This window comes from Malaclemys terrapin, chromosome 13 (genome assembly GCF_027887155.1).
Source record: "Malaclemys terrapin pileata isolate rMalTer1 chromosome 13, rMalTer1.hap1, whole genome shotgun sequence".
NCBI classification, from domain to species: Eukaryota; Metazoa; Chordata; order Testudines; family Emydidae; genus Malaclemys; species Malaclemys terrapin.
In genome coordinates, this window is record NC_071517.1 from 30244861 (window position 1) to 30265277 (window position 20417).

The following is a 20417-nucleotide window of genomic DNA, read 5'->3' on the forward strand; positions in this document are numbered from 1 at the left end:
GAAGGCAGCTTGGGTGAAAGTGATCATGAAATCATAGAGTTCACAATTCTAAGGAAGTGTAGAAGGGAGTACAGCAAAATACAGACAATGGATTTCAGGAAGGCAGATTTTGGTAAGCTCAGAGAGCTGATAGGTAAGGTCCCATGGGAATCAAGACTGAGGGGAAAAACAACTGAGGAGAGTTGGTAGTTTTTCAAAGGGACACTATTAAGGGCCCAAAAGCAAGCTATTCTGCTGGGTAGGTGTGATGTTATTGATATAATCTGGGACCATATAGATCATTGTTGCAACCAAAGTCCTGTAGTGGCACCAAATCTTGTATAAAGGGGGTCAAATGAGGTGTCTAAGACAAGGTTATGGTTTGCTGGTTATGATTATGCTGTCTATATGTGTGTATCAATTTTGTAGTTGAAGTTAGGAATATTGGCTCTATACTATCTGTATTTCAAACTTATGCTATGCTTCTGGGAAACTTCCCAGACAACTTGGTGTTAGCTCTGTCTAGCCTGCTTGATGGCCCATTAAGGACAATCAGCTATACAATTGACCCATTGAGAGAAGGCAAATATGCCTTGCAACTCAGCAAAGTATGCAGGGACTGGCCCATGTGACTCCAGACTCCATTTTGCTGTAATTTTCCACAGTAAGGACAAAGAGGTGTTCTTACACCTGGAAAAGACTATAAAAGGCTGATGCCTCTCCTCCATCTTGTCTTCAATCCTGCTTCATATCTCTGGAGGAACTTTGCTACAAACTGAAGCTCTGAACAAAGGACTGATGACCCATCCCAGCTGGGGATGTATTCCAGAGACTTGATTTGAACCTGCAGTTTCTATCACTGCTACAACCCTGAACCAAGAACTTTGCCATTACTGTATGTAATTGATTCCATTTAACCAATTCTAACTCTCATCTGTATCTTTTTTCTTTTATGAATAAACCTTTAGATTTTAGATTCTAAAGGATTGGCAACAGCATGACTTGTAGGTAAGATCTAATTTGTATATTGACCTGGGTCTGGGGCTTGGTCCTGTGGGAACAGGAGAACCTTTTTTCTTTTATTGGGGTATTGGTTTTCATAACCATTTGTCCCCATAACGAGTGGCACTGGTGGTGATACTGGGAAACTGGAGTGTCTAAGGGAATTGCTTGTGTGACTTGTGGTTAGCCAGTGGGGTGAGACCAAAGTCCTGTTTGTCTGGCTGGTTTGGTTTGCCTTAGAGGTGGAAAAACCCCAGCCTTGGGCTGTAACTACCCTGTTTTAAGCAATTGGTCCTGAATTGGCACTCTCAGTTGGGTCCTGCCAGAACCAGCATCGTTACGGTAGGAAAGATAGAAAATGTGGCAAAAGACCACCTTGGCTTAACCATGAGATCTTGCATGATCTAAAAAATAAAAAGGAGTCATATAAAAAATGGAAACTAGGACAGATTACAAAGGATGAATATAGGCAAACAACACAGGAATGCAGGGGCAAGATTAGAAAGGCAAAGGCACAAAATGAGCTCAAACTAGCTACAGGAATAAAGGGAAACAAGAAGACTTTTTATCAATACATTAGAAGCAAGAGGAAGATCAAGGACAGGGTAGGCCCACTGCTCAGTGAGGAGGGAGAAACAGTAACAGGAAACTTGGAAATGGCAGAGATGCTTAATGACTTCTTTGTTTCGGTCTTCACCGAGACGTCTGAAGGAACATAGTGCCTAACATAGTGAATGCTAATGGGAAGGGGGTAGGTTTAGAAGATAAAATAAGAACAAGTTAAAAATCCCTTAGAAAAGTTAGATGCCTGCAAGTCACCAGGGCCTGATGAAATGCATCTTAGAATACTCAAGGAGGTAATAGAGGAGGTATCTGAGCCTCTAGCTTAGGGTTACCATTCGTCCGGATTCTCCCGGACATGTCCAGCTTTTTAAGCTAAAAATAGCGTCCGGGGGGAATTTGTAAATGTCTGGACTTCCCCCCCAATGCAGAGCAAGCGCGGCTAACAGTGCTGCCGGCCGGTGTCACTTACTTGGGGCTCCGACACTCAGCCAGAGAGGGCTCCTCCTCCTCCCTCCTTCCCTCCCTCCCTGCATCGCAAATCGGCTCCGGCAGTTTGGCGAGACATTAGGTGAAGAAAGGCCGACAACAAGGGGGTGGGAGAAGGGGCAGGGAGGTGCTGGAGGGGGCAGTCAAGAGACGGGGGGGGGTTGGGAGTTCGGGGGGGGGCTTCCTGGGGGAGGGTGGATAAGGTTTTGGACAGTCAGGGTACAGGTAGGGGGTAGGGTCCTGGGGGGCAATTGGAGGGGGGGGTCTTAGGAGGGGGCAGTTAGGGACAAGGAACAGGGAGGCTTAGGTAGGGGCTGGGGTTCTGGAGGGCAGTTAGGAGCAGGGGTCCCAGGAGGGGGCAGTCAGGGGACAAGGGGGGGGTTGGGAGTTCTGGGGGGGCTGTCAGGGGGCAGGAGTGGGGAGAGGGATCGGAGCAGTCAGGGGAAAGGGAGCAGAGGGGTTTAGTTGGGTCGGGAGTTCTGGGGGGGGGGGGCTGCAGGGGGTGGGGAGTGGTTGGATGGGGCGCGGGAGTCCCAGGGGTCTGTCTGGGGATGGGGGTGTGGATAAGGGTTGGGGCAGTCAGGGTACAGGTAGGGGGTAGAGTCCTAGGGGGCCAGTTAGGTGGGGGGAGGGTCTCAGGAGGGGGCAGTCAGGGGACAAGAGGCAGGGAGGCTTAGGTAGGGGGTGGAGTCCTGGGGGGCAGTTAGGGGCAGGGGTCCCAGGAGGGAGCAGTCAGGGGACAAGGAGCAGGGGGAGGGTTGGGGGTTCTGAGGGGGGGGAGTGGGAGGGGCGGGGCTAGGGCGGGGCTAGGGCAGGACAGGGGCGGGGCTCCTCCCGTCCTCTTTTTTGCTTGCTGGATTATGGTAACCCTACTCTAGCTATTATCTTTGGAAAATCATGGGAGATGGGAGAGATTCCAGAAGACTGGAAAAGGGCAAATATAGTGCCCATCTATAAAAAGGGAAATACAAACAACCCAGGAAACTACAGACCAGTTAGTTTAACTTCTGTGCCAGGGAAGATAATGGAGCAAGTAATTAAGAAAATCATCTGCAAACATTTGGAAGGTGGTAAGGTGATAGGGAATAGCCAGCATGACTTTGTAAAGAACAAATCATGTCAAACCAATCTGATAGCTTTCCTTGATAGGATAACAAGTCTTATGGCTAAGGGAGAAGTGGTGGATGTGGTATACCTAGACTTTAGTAAGGTATTTGATATGTCTCACATGATAGTCTTATCAATTAACTAGGCAAATACAACTTAGATGGGGCTACTATAAGGTGGGTGCATAACTGGCTGGATAACCATACTCAGAGTAGTTATTAATGGTTCCCAATCCTGCTGGAAAGGTATAACAAGTGGGGTTCCGCAGGGGTCTGTTTTGGGACTGGCTCTGTTCAATATCTTCATCAACGATTTAGATATTGGCATAGAAAGTATGCTTATTAAGTTTGCAGATGATGTTTAGTTTGGAAAAGAGAAGACTGAGAGGGGACATGATCGCAGTTTTCAGGTATCTAAAAGGGTGTCATACGGAGGAGGGAGAAAACTTGTTCACCTTAGCCTCTAAGGACAGAACAAGAAGCAATGGGCTGCAGCAAGTTTAGGTTGGACATTAGGAAAAAGTTCCTAACTGTTAGGGTGATTAAACACTGGAATAAATTGCCTAGGGAGGTTGTGGAATCTCCATCTCTGGAGATATTTAAGAGTAGGTTAGATAAATGTCTATCAGGGATGGTCTAGACAGTATTTGGTCCTGGCATGAGGGCAGGGGACTGGACTCGATGACCTCTTGAGATCCCTTCCAGTCCTAGAATCTATGCATCGCTGGATTTAATGACTCTGTGACAGCAGCAATGTTAGACCACTATCCCATTGCTAAGCATACACAGCTACATCTCTGAAATTTTATGTAGATATCCCATCTCCTAGAACTGGAAGGGACCTTGAAAGGTCATTGAGTCCAGCCCCCTGCCTTCACTAGCAGGACCAAGTACTGATTTTGCCCCAGATCCCCAAGTGGCCCCCTCAAGGATTGAACTTACAACCCTCAGTTTAGCAGGCCAATGCTCAAACCACTGAGCTATCCCCTCCCCTGCTGGTACTAGTTTGACAGCCACCATCTTGGGCAACACACCAGGGACTGAAATGGTGACCTCCAGAGTTAAAGTCAGGCGCTGCTGCAGTTGAACTAAGCCTCTTTATGGGCCTATGGCAGATTGATATCCTCTGTGGGATGGGCATTGAAGAGGAGCTGCAGCACACATTTACCAGCGGGTTATACTAACACACCAGTGACTATGCTGCAAAGTGTCCTAACCGCACACATCACGGGCAGATTCCCCAGCAAGTCTGTAGCTTTCTTACCCCTTGGCAACACTTGTCTAATCTGACTAGTCTTGACCTGGGGAAACGACTCCTTACCCAGTGAGATCAGTGTCTCATAATTCTCCTGTATGACAGCCTGTAGAGGGCTTTCTGACATAGGTCCAGCAGAGCCAATTCTTCCTTGGAGAAATACACAGCCACCTCTCTGAAGGTCACCAGACCCTGAAACAACAGCTGCTAGTACTCTGCTCCAATGAAAACCCCACCAGGTCAGTCACAGGGACCCTAGATTGTCCCCTCTGCTGTGCCTTTCAACGACAATTGTAGTTCCACCTATAAATTAATTCCTTATTCCCAATGGTGACACTTATTCCAGTTGCCCATTCTCCCCTTCACAGACCTGTTCCTCTCCCCTGTCTTTACTGTAAATTACTTACAGCAGGAATCAGGCCATGAAACTGTCACCATAGCAATATTGCTCTTTGCTTCCCATCCTCTCACTGCCCTGCTAGAGCTGCTCAGAAAACAGAACTTCCATCCTGCAGGAGATTCTTTTCTTTTCACTGCGGTGAAGCTATGAAATAGCCAAAGTTTGTGGGCAAAGAAAAGTTTAGGAAAAAAAAATCTATTTGGAAATGTCAAAATGAAATGTGTTCCTGTTGATTATCCCAACAGAAATTTGAAAAGGAGCTGAAATCAGCATTTCCTCACAGAAAACTTCATTTCTGATTGAACTATATATTTTGATAGGAAAATCCAATCAGCTCTCCTCCTTCCCCTTGTCAGCTACAGTGCCCACATTTAGATCTCCCCACAGCTGAGAGGTTCAGCCAGAAATTCACCCACGGCTGGAAGCCATCACAGCGGCCCCTGCCCTGCACAGAGAAGCAAGATGCTGCTTCTTGGGCAGTAGCTCCAGGGCACTTTAGAGGATTAGCTCCTGTCCCACAGATGGGGAATTTTCCATCCCAGCCCAATGCACCTATTCTTAAAACCAAGCCCATATTAACTGGGCCTAGTAGCTTTTAACCCAGTCACACCTGAGTTTTTAGTGCGTCTCCTCTCCCTGATCTATCAGAGGAATCCCTGAAAATCTCCTACCTGTTCCAGCTCCACTGCAGCCATTTCCCTTCCCCTGGCAGAATTAAGTGATTTGGAGCAGAACACGGATGTTATTCTGCAGCCTGTCAGGATGAGAAGGGCAATTGGGGAGGTTTCAGAAAGGGCTTTGGTCCTTTTCATACCCCACTTCCCCCAGATTCTCTCCCTGCATATGCTTTACATTCTGCCTTTCAGTACACAAGCCCTAAACCATCCTTCTCAGTGGTTACTGAAGGAGGCAAACTAAAGAAAGGGAACAAAGATAGAGCCTGCACACAGAAGCCTGTGCAATCAGGGTTTGTCTATACAGGATAATTCAGGAAAAATAATCTGAATTAGCTAAGGGTGTGAATTTAAAACAGATTAATTAAAATGCAGTAAACTCTTAAATAAATCTAAATAAAAAAATTTAAAATTAAATGTTGACATCTTTATTTAGAATTTAAGTCACCCAATGTGAATTAAACTAAACTGAATTAAGGCCACTTTAATCTGAATGCAAATGTCCATACAGGGGTTTAGTGCTATTTAATTATTCTGTTTTAAATTCATAACTTTTAGTTAATTTGGATTAAATTTCCTCAGTGTTCCCATGTAGACAAATCCTTTTTGTGGTGTAATGGCTAGGAATCACTATGGTCTTTTCTCTGCTTTGCTACTAACCACAACTGTAAGTTTGCACAAATTCCTTTCCTTCTGTTTCCCCTCCCACCCTTTCTCTATCTTGTGCATAGATTATAAACACTTAAAATCATAGAATATCAGGGTCACTTCAGTGACTCTCTCTAACCATGTGTGCAGCAGATAGCCAAATGAGGTCCTGCTCTCAGCATCTCCAGGTGCTACTACATCACCATAACTGGTACTCGATGAAATGCTTGTAGCGTCCTTTTCCACGGTATCTACCAATTAATATAACGAGATGCCTCCTGACACTGTCCTGAGGGCAAACAGCGTGAGGCAGGAACTGGCTTTTCCTCTCCCTGCTCACATTCTCCCTAGGAAAGTCAATCTGCCCCAGGGTGCTGCAGGGACTGGGGCTGGGCAGGGCTGGGAGCCGGGACCTCCCTCCCCACTGATTGCTCCTGCTGCCCCTGCCAGTCTCTCCCCATGTCTCCCTCCCACCCCCCTCCCTTCCCCTCGGGCTTAGGGTGACCAGATGTCCCGATTTTATAGGCACAGTCCTGATTTTTGGGTCTTTTTCTTATATAGGTTCTTATTACCCCCCCATCCCAATTTTTCACATTTGCTGTCTGGTCACCCTACTCGGGCTGGGAGACTCGGTCCCTGGCCCGGCCCGGAGCGTTCACTCTCCTGGAACTGGCTCGGCTCCTGCAGGCGCTCAGGGGAGCAGAGCTGGGGGCGGGGAGGTCAGAGAGGACAGCAGCTCTGGGACTCGCCCCCCGGGGAGCAGAGCTGGGGCGAGGAGAGGCCATTGGTGCAGAGTCACTTTCCTGCCTGGCCCCAGCCCTTTCCCCCGGGTCTCTCCCCTCACCTGCAGGCTCAGGCGCTGGTGTCGGCAGAGCCCAGAGCTGCCCCATGGACTGAGTCCAGCCATCACAGAAAGTCCCCCCCTAGGTTGAGCACAGAGGGCGGTTAATGCAGATCTCTTCCCGAGCAGCTGAGCCGATCAATTGAATTCAGGTTCCAGGCTTCCTTCTGGGTCTTAATAGATGCATCAGCTGCAGCGTCTGACCCAGGAAGCTCAACCCCGGTAGAGAGAGCACAGCCGCCTCCCCTTTCAATAGTAAACAGTCAGTAGAACTATGCTTGGGAGAATTCAAGTTTTATTTTTATAATTTGAACCAATATTGATTTTAAGCATATTTATTTAATTTTTCAGAGTTGTGGGAAGTTGGAGGGGAGTCAGATAATAGTTTTTTCTTAATGACAGATGTGATTCAAAAAATTTTTTTTATAAGCATTGAAACACAACTTTGCAACATCACATGTCAAAATATACAAAGAAAATTGCCTTAAATCAAACTCTAATAAGTTCTCAAGCAGTATTTTTCTTACTTTGCCTATCTATAAATTTAGAAGATTATGGATGGAAATGTTTTATTTTTGGCTTGTCTGTAAAGCAAAATTGATGGTTATTGACATTTATCGATAAAAATCTAATTCTTTCAAGCCTAAATATAACCAAACAGTCAGGGTTTCAAGGAAAATCATACAACATTTTCCCCGTTTTACAAATGCATTCATATTTAATTAATTTGGAAGCCAGCAAAACATCCACCCATTGTGAACCCATTGGATCAAGTAGTTCTATAACAAAATCGAAAGCAGTAACTATGCCAGGTGAAGTCTTGAGGGGTTGCAGATGTCTGATAGGTTTATTGTGGAGCTTTTTGGTGTGGGCACAAAGGCACAATATGGAGCATATGTGAGGTCACCAGACAATAGATGCGCAGCACAGCTAGTTCTGGCTCAAACATACCATATATGTATGTCAGAACAGAATGTTTGCCCCTGGTTGTAGGGTGACTGGGCACAGTGTCTGTTTGTTTTCAAAACACATCACTGTAGTTGCTGTATTTGGACAGAAGTCAAGGACCATACTCAGTGGATAGCTCTGCCTGGCCAGCTACCCCTGGCATGCAACCACCGAGGAACTAGTGCCCACTGCCTATTTCCTGGGGTCAAGCAGTGCTGCGGGCAGAATTCTGAGAAAAATTCAACTGTTAGTTCAGCCCAGCAGATAAGGGAGTTGTGGAGGGCCAGCCATGAAATACCAAGGACCACACTGAAGCGTGGGGGAATGTATGGGTCTCTCAATACTCTTGGAACAGTTTCCATGGAAACCCCACGTGATTGCCTCTGCCAGATCAAGAACAGGCTTGAGCCACAAAGGAATCTATAGTGCCCAAGTTGCTTCAGTTTTGATAAAGATGTCCACTGTACCTGAGTCAATGAAGAAGCACTTGGAGATGCCCCAGGATTTGTGACTCAGCTGGTATTCGTAGGTGTGGTGCCAGCCAGCCAGTCTACATTTATTGATCATCAAGTCCCAAAATGTACTTTTTTGGGTTTTTCCAGAGTGGGTGTTTAGGTGCATGAGCAGAGAAATGATCTTATTCATGGGGAATGGAGATTTTTTTGAGGATAGTGGGCTGCCAAGTTTGATGGTTTGGAGTTCACCCAGGCCAGTAAGGGATTCAGTCACTGTTTCCCTTGTAACCGTGGATGTCTTGTGGTTCTGTAGCTTTGGTCCAGAGCTCTGCCCCTCTCAACAGCCTGCCAACAGCCCATAAGCTTCACCCTGGCTTTGCCCAACCCAGTTATTCCTTGCAGACTGACCTCAGTACCCTTCCAGCCCTGAGTTCACCCCAAAACCATCCAGCAGGGGCCAGTCCCTCCCATTGAACCCTCAGAAAGAGTTAGGTTCTCTGCCCTTAGAAGCCAAGTAAAACACTCCATCCTGTCTGCTTTCTAGAAGCACACGCTTTACTGAACTTACACAACAGTGATGATTTAGAATGAAAGCAAAACAAACTTCTTAACAAAAGAACATAGATTAAGTGATACCAAGTAAACGGGATAAAGTCGGAAACAGTTACAAGCAAATAAAAGCAATAGAGGGTCCTGTGGCATAAGCTTAGTCTTTTAGATGAATTTTCACTTTTATTAGCTTAAGTATCAGAAGGGTAACCGTGTTAGTCTGAATCTGTAAAAAGCAAACACGGTTACCCTTCTGATACTTAAGCTAATAAAAGTGAAAATTCATCTAAAAGACTATAACTTAACCTAGCAAGATACAGTCTTTGTTGAAGATGGTTTCCATCCCTCGCCAGTCTCCCTTCCAGCTTTTACTGGCCAATAACATCTGAGCTCATACTGAAACTTTTCCCACAGTCCTTAGGTTTGCAAGGTCGCTCTCCTGTGTGGATTCTCTGATGTGTACTAAGGTTTGAGCGGTGTGTGAAGCTTTTCCCACAGTGTCGACACTTATAGGGTTTTTCTCCTGTATGGATTCTCTGATGGCCCAGAAGGTATGAGTGGTGTGTGAAGCTTTTCCCACAGTGTTGACACTTGTAGGGCTTCTCTCCCGTATGGATTCGCTGATGGGTAAGAAGGTTTGCGGTGCAACTGAAACACTTTGCACAGTCAGGGCATTTAAAGGGCTTTTCTTCCCTGTGGGTTCCCTCATGTCTAGCAAGGTGCGAACTCTGACGGAAGCTTTTCCCACAGTTAGGACACTTATAGGGTCTCTCCCCCGTGTGAGTTTTCTGATGTTTTATCAGGGTGGAGCTCAGAGTGAAGCTTTTCCCACAGTTGAGGCATTTATAGGGTTTATCTCCGGTGTGGATTCTATTGTGTCTATCAAGTTCCGATTTATAAGCAAAACTTTTTCCACAGTCAGTGCATTTCTTGGATTTTCCTGCTCTGCCGATTTTCTGCTGACTAATAACATGTGAAATGCTCTTGTAGCTTTCCCCTGAGTCACCAAGTATCTTTGGTCCCTTTCCCAAGTGGGTCGCCTGACAGATTGGGATGCCTTTGAGACTTCTCCCACGGTGACTGGATTTACCCTGTGTCTCCCCAGAGAGGTTTCTCTGCAGCCGCTCTGGCCTGAGCTGTGTCTGACAGGTTTCTCCCTGCTCAGAAGTCTCGGAAACATCCCCTTCCGATCTTCCTGATACCGTCCCCTGTGGAACCACTTGCTCAGGACCTTCCTGCTGAGAATTCTCCTCCTTGTTCTTATTCACTGTCCCATCACCTGCTGGGACAGAGAGAGAATCCGGACAGGGAATCTCAGAAAGGGGAATGTGGAGAACAAACCCAAATAACAGCGGGGGAGGGGACCAATTCTACCTTTACACCCCATCCAAACACTCAGGGGGACGGAGCTAGTGCCAGGCATCTGTCAGGGTGGGGTGGGAAGCCATGAGTGACATCTGGCAAAAGGATATGGATGGGCTGGGGATAGTCATGTCCTGGGTGAAATGAGGCAGAACTGGGGCAGCTCACAGGGCCTCAGTGGGAATCCCAACTGTTTTGTTCACCCCTCAATGGTTTCTGAGTCAGTTTATTTGATTCCTCACCTATGTAGGTTCCTGTCAGCATGTCCCTTTTCTCAGAGCCCGGGAGATCCAGGACCCATGACACCTCTCCTCGTTCTAGGTGTGAGATCAAGTCAGGTTTAGGAGTCACAAATCCTACCCACGGAAAAAATATAGGGTTAGTGTGACACAAAGGACCATTGATGCCAACTGTCAAAGAGTTCACTGTTCGATACAAGCAACTCCTGCCTCAGACCAGACAAACTCACTACACCTGATACACTGCTGTTTCATGGTATTTATCCATAAAGGGAAGCATGTGATGTCTCCACTGAAAGCTTGTATCGATACTCATAACCACCACATGATGTAATATTTCGGGAATAATGTAACTACCGTATATACTTGTTCATAAGCCAAATATTTTTGGTAAAAAAGTGATGCATCAAAGAGTGGGGATCGGCTTATAAACGGGTCTACACCAAAATGTGATGATTTTAAACTCTATGGAATCATTGAATTGAACATCTAATACATTGTCTTTTTGTTTACCTGGAGCGTCTGCAGGTATGGAGCCCCTCAGCTCCCTGTGGCCGTGGTTCGCGCCACTTCCTGCAGCTCCTATTGGCTGGGAATGGCGAACTGCGGCCACAGGGAGCTGAGGGGCTCCATGCCTGCAGACACTCCAAATAAACAAAACATCCCAACCTGCCAGTAGCTTACCTTGATGGGCCAGGAGCCAAAGTTTTCCAACCCCTGAAATATAGGGTTAGCTTATGAAAGGGTCATACCGTTTTTGTTATTTTTACCTATCTATTTTGGAGGGTCGGCTTATAAACGAACGGGCTCATGAACGAGTATATACGGTATATTGAAAATATGGTCTCAGGCTTATGAAGTGAGAGTGAATTAAAAGGCAATAATATATCTCTGTGACGGCCCATTCAAGCAGGAGGGAGTTGTGCCCATCCCGGGTCAGCTGGTGATATAATGCAAGACTCATTTGTCTACCTTTGCACCAACCCAGAAAAGTCAATGGAAAAAACTATAAACATCAAAGTCATTTGGAAGTGAAAAGGAATGATATGACACAGAGGAGAATCGCCCTCTCTGGGAATAAAGACACAAACTAGTTCAGTGTATCTCAGGGTGGAGATAGTCAGTCTGCATCCATTCACTGAGGAGGTACCCTGATGGGCGGGGCTGCTTCATGAAAGACTGGATCAGAGTTCCTTGGGACTAGCACCCACTGCAAAGGACTGAACTTTGGGGAGAGAACCTACTTAATTAAATAGGAAAGGTAACTATTGATAAGGATAGGCCCTAGTTTGTGTTTTAGGATTCTGTATTATATGTAACCCTTCGTGTACATCACTCACCCTTGTTTCTAGTTGAATCTCTGTTCTTCCTTGAATAAATTTCCTTTTGTTTTACAATAACTGAACTCAAGGTCTGTGTGCGATAAAGGAGCCGTAAGCTAAGGTTTAACGGGTAAACTGGGGCAGTGCTCTGGCATTTCTATGGGTATCCAGTAATCAGGGATGGGACACCTTAGGGGGACACTTTGAGCTGACTTGGGGGCTGGAGTGCATCTGTTGTCAACCTGCACTGCAAAGTGCAAAGAGCAGAGTGCTTGCATGACAGAGAGGCTGGTTCTATTAGGGAGTTAACACCCAGCTAATACAGGCAAGTCTCCTTTGCGCTGGAGGCAGATAGTGACAGGGTAACTCACAGCCCTGGGTGTCCTGAGAAGAAACAAAGTGAAGGCATGGCTGCTATGCAATGTTCCTGGGGAAGAAGTGACATTTCATGGGAACAGATGGGAAAATGTAAGCAGAGGCCCCTTGTAAAATTGCAAGGATCTCCATGCATCACTGGATTTAATGACTCTATGACAGCAGCAATGTTAGACCACTATCGCATTGCTAAGCATACACAGCTACATCTCTAAGGATGGAGATTGAGGGGTGTGTGTGTGTGCGCATGCATGCCAACAGAGATTGGGTATCAAACCCCAGACATAGCATGTGGTCCTGCTCTGGGTGGATGATAGTGGAAGAGTGTTATTGTGCTGGCTGAGTGAAGAGGTGGTTTTTGATGCTCACGCAGTCAGCCATTCTAGGGTGTGGCTCCTCCCACTCCGACTCAGGTGGTGGTTCAGGGATGTGCCTGATTTTACTGTTTCTGCCCAGCAGCAGGGAGGAAGCTGCCCAGATCCTGCTCTCACAAATGTATAAACAGGGTTGTGCCTGTGACTTATTCCAGGGAACTTGCCTGATAGTGCTAGTTTGACAGCCACCATCTTGAACACGAGGGACTGAAACTGTGACCTCCAGAGCTAAAATCAGGAGCAGGGGCGGCTCTAGGCACCAGCAAAGCAAGCAGGTGCTTAGGGCAGCCCATTTGTAGGGGCGGCAGCCAGCAGGGATCCAGCATGGGAGCTGAGAACCAACAGAGAGCCCTGGGAGCTGTAGTTCCTTGGTTAGCTCCCTGCCCCTAGAGCCAGCCCTGGGCAGGAAAAGAACTACATTTCCCAGCATTCCCTTGGTTGCTATCCACAGGAAAGGGAGGGGAGGAGTATGTAGCTGAAACCTCATGCTGCAGCTTGCTGTGAATGGAGAGCTCACTGCTAGAGCAGGGTGTAGGGTTACCATACGTCCGGATTTCCCCGGACATGTCCGGCTTTTTGATTGTTAAATAGCCGTCCAGGAGGAATTTTTAAATATCTAAAAACGTCCGGGTTTTTCGATATTTAAAAATCCCTCCCGGCCGGCATACGGACATATGGTAACCCTGCCAGAGCAAGCCTCTGAGCGCCCGTCCCAGGGACTGCAGGGTTCGGAGGTTCTTCGCCGAGGTGCCGCTAGGGGTTCTGTTGAGCTCAGCGCCACGCTCACAGCTGGGTGCTCTTTGAGCCCGGCCCCATCCAGGGCCCCCCGGCCCCAGCCCTGGGTGGCAAGTGCCAAGGCCCTGACGCGCTGCCCTGCCCGAGCTGCAGCCGTGCCGGGGAGCGTCCGAGGGCTGCAGGCAGCGCTGGAGCAGACGGGTCTGCCGGAGGATGAGTCGGAGCCGGCCCCACACCAGCGGGCTGAGCGGGGAGTTGTCCCAGGAGAAGTTTCCCTGGGCGCCCAAGCCTGTAACCTCCCTCCGTGCAGCGTCCAAGCCCGTAACCTCCCTCTGTGCAGCACCGCCAGCACGGGCGCCCTCGGGCTCCCGGCTTTCTGCCGGCCGGAGCGGATCCTGCAGGGAAACTTCTCCCGGGACAACTCCTGCTCAGCCCACTGGTGCGGGGCTGGCTCTGACTCATCCTCCGGCAGCTCCGGCGCTGCCTGCAGCCCTCGGACACTCTCTGGCGTGGCTGCAGATCGGGCAAGGCAGCGCGTCAGGGCCGAGCCCTCACAAAGGAGGCTGCCTGGCGAGAGGGGGGAAACGGGAGTTTTCCTCCCCTCCCCTCTGGCTGCTGCATCACGCCCGCCAAGGCTGCAAGCGGGACAAGGGAGCCTCCCGCAGCCATGGCAGGAAGGAGGGAGATTCCCGGAGGGGCGGACCCTGCAGCCCCTAGGGCCAGGTGCAGCTCCCCAGCTGGAGCGGGAGGGGTTGCACCAGTGACTTCAGGCGGGGTCAGGGCTTCCACTCCCTGGTACCCCACACAAGTCAAGAGCAACTCTCCCCTCCCCCCTTCAGTGAATCAAGGGCAGGGGGTAAATTTAAAACTGGATCTTGCCACATCTTGTGCGATGTGGGACCAACCCTCTGCCCCTCCGCTGTTTGGACAGAGAACATGGTGGAGGCAGTTAGGGTGGGGGGTCTCAGGAGGGGGCAGTCAGGGCACAAGGAGCAGGGGAGTTGGGGGTTCTGAGGGGGGCAGTCAGGGGGCGGGAAGTGGGAGGGAGTTGATGGGGGTGGGGCTAGGGCGGGGCTCCCCCCGTCCTCTTTTTTGATTGTTGAAATATGGTAACTCTAGCGGGGTGGCACTGTGAATGGGGAACAAGTATGCCCAAGGAGTAGAAAGCTTTGCCCCAGAGATCCCCTTCAGAAGACATCCCCAGGATTAGGGATACCGCTGTGACCTCACCTTACAGCCTCCAAAGAAAGAATTGGGTGGACTAAATGGACAGTGCCCCTCTCTATCTGAAGCCTAGCAAGGGAGGTACGTGGATCCCACTAGAATTTAAAATGAAAAGTAAGGGAGGGGAGGCTCTGGACCTGGGCAGCTTTAGATACAGTACCAGGCACTTAGGAGGATTTCCACTTCTGAGCCACGGAAGCAGAACTTGACTTTTCCTTTCCAGATTTAGCTAATATTCAGAAAGGGAATCTAGCACCTGCCTTCCAGATTTGAACACCCCCAAATCAAATATACTGATCCACTGTAACTTGCTGTAGAAAAAGTAGGATAAAACTGAGCAAGAAATGCTTCCCAGTGGTTATTAGGACTGGAACTGCTATTTTCAACAGCCATTGCCATTTTTTTTTTTTTTTAAGTTTTATTTGTTTAAAAGGAAGACAGTGATATTGCATTGGCAAATTTTCCCATAGAAACAAAGAGTGGAACAAAAGAATAATAAAGGCACCTCAACTTTTCCTCATTTATGGAGGACAGTCTTATAATATGCATCCAGATATCCTCCAATCAAACAAGCTGAAAATTGTTCCACTTTACTGCAGTTCTGTAACCATATGGGAACCAATCCTGTCTGTGTTCTGTGCACATCCAAAATTCCTGCTGAATGACCCACCCTGGGAGCGAGTTACCAGTGACCTAGGGCTGGGGGTCCAGGGAGGAGCCCAGAGCTGGGGCAGCAGGGGATGCGGGTGTGGGGGGAGAGCCCAGGGCTGGGGCAACAGGGGGGTGCAGTTGGGGGGGGGGGCTCAGGGCTGGGGTGGCAGGGGGTGAGCTCAGAGCTGGCGTGGCAGGGGTGTGTGGGGGGGGAGCTCAGGACTGGGGCAGCAGGGGGTGCAGGTGGGGGGGAAAGAGCCCAGGGCAGGGGCAGCAGGGAGGTGCGGGGGGGAGCCCAGGGCTGTGGGAGGTGGGGGGGGGGAGCAGCCAAACATTGTTTTGCTTGGGGCGGCAAAAAACCTAGAGCCGGCCCTGATCAGGAGCTGTTACAGTTTGAACTAAGCCTCTTTATCTGGGGCTATGGCAGATTGATATCCTCTGTGGGATGGGCATTGAAGAGGAGCTGTAGCACATCTTTACCAGTGGGTTACACTAACACGCCAATGAGTAGGCCGTAAAGTATCCTAACAGCACCCACCACGGGCAGATCCCCAGCAAGTATGTATCTTTCTTACCTCTTGGCAACACTTGTCTAATCTGACTAGTCATGATCTGAGGAAACGGCTCCTTACCCAGTGAGATCAGTGTCTCATAATTGTCCTGCATGACGTCCCTGTAGAGGGCTTTCTGACCAGGGTCCAGAAGAGCCCATTCCTCCTTGGAGAAATACACAGCCACCTCTCTGAAGGTCACAAGTTCCTGAAACAACAACTACTAGTACTCTGCTCCAGTGAAAACCCCACCAGGTCAGTCACAGGCCCCAGATTGTTCCCTTTGCCCCAGTCTCCAATATGCTGTGTCCTTAAACAAAATTTGCAATTGTTCTTCCAAACTGGTTTCTTATTCCTAGTGGTGCCACTTATCAGATGGCATTATGCCCTTCAAAGACCTTCTGCTCTCCCCTACTTTACAGGAATCAGGCCATGAAACTGTCACCATAGGAATATTGCTCTTTGCTTCCCATCCTCTCACCTCCCTGCTAGAGCACTTCCATCCTGTGGGAGATCCCGATAATTAAAACATTTATTTTCACTGGGGTGAACTTTGAAATAGCCAAAGGTTGGGAGCAAAGAAAAGTTTAGAAAAAAAATGTATTTGGAAATGTTGAAATGAAATGTCTTCCTGTTGATTATCCCAACATAAAATGTAAAAAAAAAAAAAAAAAAAATTTTAAATCAGCATTTCCTCACAGAGAACTTCATTTTTAACTGAACTACATATTTAATGGGAAAATCCAACCAGCTCTTCTGCTTCCCCTTGTCAGTTACAGCGCCCACATTTAGATCTCCCCACAGCTGAGAGGTTCAGCCAGAAATTCACCCATGACTGGAAACCATCACAGTGGCCCCTGCCCTGCACAGAGAAGCAAGATGCTGCTTCTTGGGCAGTAGCTCCTGGGCACTTTAGAGGATTAGCTCCTGTCCCACAGATGGGGAATTTTCCATCCCAGCCCAATGCACCTATTCTTAAAACCAAGCCCATATTAACTGGGCTTAGTAGCTTTTAACCCAGTCACACCTGTGTTTTTAGTGTGTCTCCTCTCCCTGATCTATCAGAGGAATCCCTGAAAATCTCCTACCTGTTCCAGCTCCACTGCAGCCATTTCCCTTCCCCTGGCAGAATTAAGTGATGTGGAGCACAACACGGATGTTATTCTGCAGCCTGTCAGGGTGAGAAGGGCGATTGGGGAGGTTTCAGAAAGGGCTTTGGTTCTTTTCACACTCCGCTTCCCCCAGTCTCTCTCCCTGCATATGCTTTAAGTTCTGCCAGGTTGAGAAAACAGTTGGTCACTTTATTTCAGCAGACAAGTTCTAAACCATCCACCTCAGGGGTTATTGAAGTAGTTTAAAAAGGAACTAGATAAATTAATGGAGGCTAGGTCCATCAATGGCTATTAGCCAGGATGGGCAGGGATGGTGTCCCTCCCTAGCCTCTGTTTGCCAGAAGCTGGGAATGGGTGACAGGGAATGGATCACTTGAAGATAGCCTGTTCAAAGCCAGGGGAGCAGAGCGGAGCAGGCTGGGGCCGGGTCACTCCATTTCCCGCCGCCCGGTGAGTGCAGGGTCGGGTGGCAGGAAGTGTAGCGACCTGGCCCCATCCTGCTCTGCCGGCTTGTGCTGGGGGGCAGTTTCCCCTCTGCCCCCCAAGCCTGGGGAGAAGATGGAGCGGTGGGGAAGGGGCATGGGATGGGGAAGAGAAGGGGATAGGGGAAGCGGGGGCCCAGCATGCAGATCCCCTTGGCAGAAGCTGGGGCTTCCCTATTAAGCAGGCCCATCAAACCCTCAGCCTGACAAGCCTCACCTCCCCTGCATCTGTACCACCCTGATGAGCCCCCCTAGACACCCTCTCCACTGAGCTCAAACCTCCTACACCTGGACCCCACCCAAATGAACCCCACCTCTCCTGCACTCAGACACCCCTCTGCTGAGCTCCAACCACTTTCACTTGGTCCCCCCTGGAGACTCCCATTGCTCCTGCACCTGGAACATCCCTGTGCATCCAGATCCCCCACTGAGCTGCCTGCACCCAGACTGCCCCACACTGAACCCTCTTACCCCCATCTGGATCCCCCCACACTAAGTCCCTCTGCACTTGGATCCTGCTGCCAGGCTGAGCCTCCCTGCCCACATCTGGTGTGCCTGGTGCAAAAGGGGCAGGGCCACAGGGTGTTTCTGTGGCAGGAATGGCCCTTGTGCTGTGTCAGGTTCAGCCTCACTGCCAAGTCCCTGTCCCTGAGGGGCTGGGGAGGCTGTAGGGTATTCTCCCACTTCCATGCAATCAGTGGCCTGTGCTCCCCACTGCCATGGTGGAGTTTCCACACTTATTGATTGTAAAAAAAATAATTGCAAAATTTTAAAATATTATGCACAGAATTTGATGCAGAATTCCCTCAGGAATATGGGGCACTGTACAGCTGTGATGGTGGGACTGTGAAGGGGGTGCTGGACAGTAGGGGATCTGTGGGTGGGTGAGCTGGGCACGGGGTATTGTGTGCAGGGTGCTGTGCAGTTGTGGGAGGGGTCTCTGGGCAGGGGGTGCTGAGCATAGAGATCTGTGGGGGAGTTCTCTCGGCGAGGGGGCACTGGGCATAGAGATCTGTGGGGAGGTCTCCGGGCGAGGGGACACTGGGCAGAGAGATCTGTGGGGGAGGTCTCTGGGCAAGGGGGCACTGGACATAAGGGGAGGGCATTGGGCAGTGTGGAAGGGGCACCCTGGCAGTAAAGGGTTGGGCAGCCCAGAGTGCATCTAGCAGTTGTGGGTTTGTAAACAGTTCCCTTGTGCTGGGCTGAATGGGGCCACTCCGGCTGCACTGCGCCTCATTGCCCCCAACCGGCCGCTCCCTCTGTGGATCGCCCTCCATCACATGCCCTATTTCCCCAATGGGGGGCCACAAATATGTTTAGTGCTGGGCCCACAAAAAGTTAATCGGGCCCTGGGAGCCGGGAATCTCCCTCCCCATTGATTGCTCCTGCTGCCCCTTCAAGTCTCTCTCCCTGTCTCCCTCCGGCCCCCTCCCCTCGGGCGGGGAGACTCGGTCCCTGGCCCGGCCCGGGGCGTTCGCTCTCCCGGAGCTGGCTCGGCTCCTGCAGGCGCTCAGAGGAACAGAGCGAGGGGCGGGGGTGAGGGAGGGCAGCAGCTCTGGGACTCGCAGACCCCCGCCCGGGAGCAGAGCTGGGGCGAGGAGGGGCCATTGGTGCACTTTCCTGCCCGGCCCCAGCCCTTTCCCCGGGTCTCTCCCCTCACCTGCAGGCTCCGGCTCAGGGGCTGGTGTCGGCAGAGCCCGGGGCTGCCCCAGGGGCCTCCCCAGCTGGGCACAGAGGGGGGTCTGGGCAGCAGCTGAGCTGATCAGTCCAGGCTTCCTTCCGGGTCGCAACGGAGGCACTCAGCAGCAGCGTCTGACTCAGGAAGCTCAACTCCGGTATGCTGAGTAGACAGAGCGAGCCACATTCCCCTTTCATTAGCAACAGTCCATGTAACTAAGCAGGCAGGGCTGCAAGGAACAAGGATTTATTCCACATATGGTGAGAGACCGTGTTCCAAGCTCATCCTTGACTGTTCCTCCCCATGCAGCAATATCGGGTAGCCCCCCCCCAAGCTAACATCCTCCCACCCCAGAGTCTGTAGACCATCATCAATATATACCTTGCTGGAACCTGCTCCTCTTTCTCTGCTCCCACTCATCATACAACATTTTTTACACTTTACAAACTCATTTATATTTAATTAGCTAATTTGGAAGCCAACAAAACATCCATCCACCCATAGGGCAGATGGGTTCCAGTCCTTAGCCTAGCTGGAGTTGCTTCTGATGGTACACAATCTACTCCAACACTTTTAGACTTTGTCTAGATGAGGGTTTTGAAGGTGTTAGCTAACAGGTGTTAACAGAGTAATGCAGACAAGGCAGTGTGCTTCACTAATCGCTGACAACCAGCTTTGTGTGGGTTGCTCCATAAGAGAAGGGGGAGCAAGTTAAAATGAGGTGCCAAAGGGACATTTGTCCCCTGGATATTCACCCCAGCAGGTGGGGAAACTGAGGCAAAGGACTACTGCCCAAGGCACTGCAGGGGTGGCTGTTGTACTTATTAATTCATATAAATATATGGTTGATTTATTGTTGTGTATTCCCAAATTAACACTGTGTTCTGTTTCCCCTTAATATTGTTTTCTTTGTTTTATACATAGATTCAGTGCTTGCCAAAGCAAAGCTAAGGGTGCCCAGGGAGATATTTTATTTTCCCAAGTTTCTGGGTGAGGGCTTGAGTCATTGTGTTGGTTATTTTTAAGAGGAAACACTATATATTTGAATCCAGCTTATATCACCAGGCTGAAGGGTTACATTTTGTGCCTTAAAAGCACACTGCCTTGTCTACACTAGCACCTTCCAAATCTTCAGGTCTGTCTACGCTGCAGCAGGAGGCATGATTTGAAGCTTGTGCAGACCTGCTCTAGTTTTAATCAGGTTAGCTTGCTAAAGATTGCAATGAAGACATGGCAGCGGGGGCTACATTAGCGGATATATACCTGGGGCAGCTTGTGCAGAACCCCACACCGCTGTATCCATGCTACACCATTTTTAGTGAGGTAGCTAGGTACTTATACCGCCTCCAGTACTGCAGTAGCTGAGCAGCTCACAGTCTTTAATACATGTGTCTTCATAAGGTTG

At 49.4% G+C, this 20417-nt stretch overlaps 2 protein-coding genes across 3 annotated transcripts in view; both read right to left on the reverse strand.

Annotated features, from left to right (window-relative positions):
* Positions 1–20417, reverse strand: part of LOC128848260 (zinc finger protein 271-like) — a 144799-nt gene that overhangs the window by 89662 nt on the left and 34720 nt on the right. The window lies entirely within an intron of this gene.
* LOC128848318 (zinc finger protein 34-like) lies at positions 7240–19135 on the reverse strand. 2 transcript variants are annotated; one of them, XM_054048270.1, is made up of 5 exons: positions 18995–19135; positions 16829–16911; positions 15822–15948; positions 10512–10625; positions 7240–10189 (listed from the first exon to the last, which is right to left on the reverse strand). In XM_054048270.1, the coding sequence occupies exons 2-5, from the start codon at positions 16850–16852 to the stop codon at positions 9276–9278; spliced, it is 1179 nt and encodes a 392-aa protein (XP_053904245.1). In that variant the 5' UTR covers positions 16853–16911; positions 18995–19135; the 3' UTR covers positions 7240–9275. The 2 variants fall into 2 exon arrangements, with proteins under 2 accessions (XP_053904245.1, XP_053904246.1); XM_054048271.1 differs by having other exon boundaries at positions 7240–10186; positions 18995–19134.